The 4,453-nt window shown below is 47.7% G+C and overlaps 1 protein-coding gene across 1 annotated transcript in view; it reads left to right on the top strand.

Moving 5' to 3' along the window:
* The window catches only part of WEE2 (WEE1 homolog 2), an 18,311-nt gene that overhangs the window by 9,049 nt on the left and 4,809 nt on the right, over positions 1-4,453 (top strand). The window contains exons 7-11 of the mRNA XM_017739970.1: positions 269-370; positions 691-776; positions 1,691-1,861; positions 1,947-2,089; positions 2,967-3,115. Coding sequence (XP_017595459.1) covers positions 269-370; positions 691-776; positions 1,691-1,861; positions 1,947-2,089; positions 2,967-3,115 — 651 coding nt within the window. The remainder of the gene's footprint in view (positions 1-268; positions 371-690; positions 777-1,690; positions 1,862-1,946; positions 2,090-2,966; positions 3,116-4,453) is intronic.

Here is a 4,453-nt window from a genome sequence, read left to right as displayed (position 1 = left end):
GCTGAAATTATGCTTCTGCCTCAGAGGGCAGAGGAAGGGGAAGTTGATTTCACTAGGATATTTTATGCCCAAGATACAACTGTCTTATGCCAGCTGTGTTGCTGAATGTGAACTGGGCAGAAAGCTGACTAATGGGTGGGAAGCATATGCATATTTTCTCTGGCTGCAAAACTTAACTACTTTGACAGGTGGGATTTTTACGAAGTTGTCAGGCTGCTGCAGCCCAACTGCTACTATCACCCTATTGCTAAACTTCTCTGTCTTGCAGGTAATATCTTCATCTGTCACAAGCTGGCAGTTTCAGGCCCTACTGGGCAGGAGGAGAGTGACAGTGAAGATGAATTCTCTCCTGGTGTGGTGTATAAGATTGGTAGGTTTTAGCCTACTTTACAATTGGTGTAAGATTAGGGCTGCCCATTACTGCTTGATACTGCCCTATCCTGCTGGCTGAAGAGACTTGCACATAAAAGTGATAGCATAGTCCTGAATGCCCCAATTACTTACCAGAATTAATTCCTCTAAGAAAAGTCACAGAAAACTCATGTACCTGCTTCCAAGTGGAGATTTCTGAGTTAGGAGTAAGCTTGCTCTTTTATTCATTATTTCTTTTTTGGTGCCTATGAAGTGCAGACTTTTATTTGAGAATTCAGTTTGCTTCATTACATTTCAGTTTCTTGTTCTTTGTCTCAGGTGACCTTGGACATGTGACATCAATAACAAACCCTCAGGTGGAGGAAGGAGACAGACGGTTTTTGGCCAATGAGATTTTGCAAGAGGTACAACTGGTAGAGCAGGGCAGTGAGGAGAACAGGGTGGGAGAGCAAATGGGGAGAAATCAACTGTAGAGCAGACATTAGTCTAACTTGTTCCTCCCCTTATCTCCTCTTTCTTCTGTCTGGTCTGGCCATGAAATCTGCCAAATTAGCACTTTAGCATGAACGATAGTGGTGTGGATATTGTCATGGAAATACTTCATATGTAAATACTTCATAAGTAGCTATCATTGGATTATTGCAACGATTCCCCTTGAGGGATTAGTGGGACAAAACCTTTATCAGTTTGAAGACATTTGATTCGCATATCCAGCTGAGATTAAACTACTGGATGTGATTACTGAGGAATAAATTTACCAAGACAGATGCTTTGTAAAACAAACACTGAACAAGTAGCGGAGAGAGGTGGGAGGCACAAGGGAACCTCTCCAACTGATTGCAGTTTTGTCACTCTGGCCAGCAAATGAAAAGGGAATCAGTATTGAATAACCAGGTTGGATGTGTTATTCAGTTCAGGTATTTAGGTGACAGTGTCTGTTTGGGCTGCAAGTGGATTTAAGAATTGTTAGGCCAATGCATCAGATGCAGTCTTCCTTTGAGTTGAGCATGGGTAGCTTATTGCCTTGTGAAGGCTGGAGGTACATATCTGTTGGGCCATCCTCTGGAGCTACTGCAGTGATCCCAGTGTGGCCTGCAAGCTCCTCATGGGTGGGTGAAAGCCAACATGCTTTAGTGGTACTGCCTGCTGCCAGTGTTTTTATCCTGAGGAGGAGAAAACAGCTCACTGGGGTGGTGAAGTCCACAGTGCCATATACACACACTTGCTTGGCGGTTTCTTTTTGAGCTCGTACCCCAACTCACCTTTGTTTAGTATAGCAAGATGTTCCTTTCTAACACCTTTCCCCTTCTCTCTGCAGCAATACTGCTACTTGCCCAAGGCAGACATCTTTGCCCTGGCACTCACAGTGGCTCTGGCAGCCGGTGCAGCGCCACTGCCTCACAATGGGGCCCTGTGGCACCACATCCGCAAAGGAAATATCCCACCCATCCCCCAGAAGCTTCCCCACTGCTTTCTAGAGCTCCTGAAGGTGAGGAAGTAGTCTTGACAGAATGGTGGCTTTTGCAGCTGGCATGTGACAAGAGTGTTAAGCTCTGAAGTCCTTTGCCTTCTAGCTCATGATCCATCCTGACCCAGTGCAAAGACCTTCTGCCACAGCTCTCACCAAACACCCTGTTCTCCGTCCTTCATATGGAAAAGCTGTGCAGCTCCAGGAGCAGCTAAATGAAGAGAAATGCAAGACTGCCATGCTGGAAAGGTAGGGCTGGCTTGGGCATGACCGGGAGAAGGTGTGAGCAATAACAATCCTGGTCACCTGCTCTGAATGGAGGGGTGGTGGTGTTGGGAGACTGCACGTGCAGAAATACCCAGTCAGCTCCTGTGCCTGGAGCTGGGAGGATGATGGGGCTGTAACAGGGACTTGCAGTGCCCAGGCAGCAGCTGTGCTTCAGCTCTGGGTTGGAGGAACTGGCCGAGTTACAACAATGAACTCGTGTGCTTCCTGCAACCACTGGTGATGCAAAATGCAGCTAGTGGGCAGATGAGGAATTGAAAATGCACTGAGATAGTGGTCTAAGCACAGAAGGAAGAGAAATATCAGGTGGTGGCAGATAGCCTTTTTTCTCTTGTTCCCTCTCACTGCTGTTGGCAGTAGTGTTTAGAGGTGCTGGGATCTAAGAACTGCCCCACAACCCCTCTAAGTGCAGTAGTCAGCTGAGGAGTAAGTTTTCTGTGTAGACAGAAGAGTGAATGCTCTGGAAGAACAGCAAGTACCAGGGAAGAAAGCCAATGGAAAAGAAGTATATGCCTTTATGTAGGTATTTGTGCTGCATGAGATGACATTGATCTAAGTTAAACCATTCACAAATGCCTGAAACAATGGGAGAAAAACTGAGCGAAGGGTTCCTCGTACTGGTGCCAGTGTGTTGCTGCCTTTTCAAGCAGAAACTCTAGAGACAGCTACAGTAATCTTCACGTCACTCTCTGGGGTGAGAAGTTGCTCCCTTCCAGTGCTGCTGGCGTATTACAGTAACCCTCTTGTGCAAGATTGTTCATAGTTTGCTTCTGTAGCTGATGGGGATTCATGCATGACACGGTTTTCTTCCTTCCCTCTTCCTTCCATCTCCTCCCTGCAGGGAACTTAAAGCAGCTCGCCTTGCCCAGACCCTCATGAAGGACCAAGCCTTAGGAAGTGCCAAGTTACAAGAGTCTGAAACCTCTTCTAAGCAGAAGAGCAAGCGTCTGGTGGGAGGGAAGAGCTGTCGTTCATTTAGCTTTACTCTGGGTTACTGAATTTCTGTGTTGTCCAAAGAGCTCTGACTGCTGAATGGCCCTGTGAAAGCAGAGGGTCTGCACAGACCAGTGCCCCATATTCTCTCCCTGTCATTTTATTTTTATTGTGGTAGTGGTTTTTTTTTTGGATTTTTTTTTTGTTCCCCTGTTAGTTATGAGATGTTGGCTGAGAAAAGAATGACTGGCTTGCAAGTGCTGGATCATGGGATTTAAGGTTGTCCTCAGTCCTTTACCTGTTTAATTTCTTGTGTAACTGGTCTTGCTAGAGATGAAGTGTAACTCTGCCATGACAAAAAGATGACATTTTCTCTACTCACTTCCCTCTTTCTTGAGTTGGCCCCTGTTATTGGTGATTTTTGTGGTCTTAACACTTGGGCTGACTGCTGACTATATTTTTAGAGGGGTGATAGTGGCTGTACAGGGAGACAGCATCTACAGCTGGGCCCTTCTAGGAACAAGTAGGCAGAGACTTTGGCAGCCAGTTTTAGCTACACATCAAGAGCCAGGCTGGTTACACAGCAGTCCTAGGGAGCTTGGGCTGCAGCTGGAGTGGCATTTCACTGAGGGGGGACACAGTAGAAAAGGAAATACTTTGAGTTAAGGAGTGGGAGTTGAAGAAAAACATTCTTTCAAATTTAAGCAACAAAACTTTTGTAACTGGGTATGTTTTAGCAGACTAGTTGGTCCCTGATGCCTGACTTGTTTTCTGTCAATCGGCAAGGACTCCCTGGTCAAGGAGGGGGAGACAACTGCAGTGTGTTGGTAGCTGGGTCTGTTCCCATTTCCCTTCCAGTATCTTGCGTGTGGTGCAGCTGCCTGCCTGTGAACTGCAGGCAATTAGAAAGGGCTTTTTCAGCTTTTTGGAGTTGCCCATGTTAATTGTATTTCGTGTTTGAGATCCCGTACACCCTTCTCCCTCTCCCCGCTAACTGTAACTTTGGGGGTCCTTGTCCCTTGTGTGTGTTGGATGGACAGAGCGCTGCACCGTTAGGAGGGACAGCGTGAACTTGGTAACTCGGTTATTTCCAGGTCTTACTGGTTTGTTTTATGATGTTGCACATGCTGGCTTTTAACTGGGAGATCGTTTCGTGCGAATAAAGGTTTTATCTTTTTTTAACCGATGATGGAGTGATGGAGTTTTGTTCTCTCCTTCCCGGCGAGCTCTGGGTCCCCCGTGGGGCGGGTCTCCGCTGCCCGCGCTGCCCGGCCGCTCCTGCCCGTCTCCCCCGGGCCGCGTTTCCGCCCGGAACCTCCGGCCCGTGCCTTTCCTGTTCCGGCCGTCTGCGGGCGCAGCGCGGCGGCGGGAGAGGTGCGGGGGGCGCGGGGTCGG

Source organism: Corvus brachyrhynchos, unplaced genomic scaffold (assembly GCF_000691975.1).
Source record: "Corvus brachyrhynchos isolate BGI_N302 unplaced genomic scaffold, ASM69197v1 scaffold27, whole genome shotgun sequence".
In the NCBI taxonomy this organism is placed as follows: Eukaryota; Metazoa; Chordata; class Aves; order Passeriformes; family Corvidae; genus Corvus; species Corvus brachyrhynchos.
Note: the sequence above shows the minus strand (reverse complement) of the source record. Positions and strands in the feature narration are given on the sequence as shown.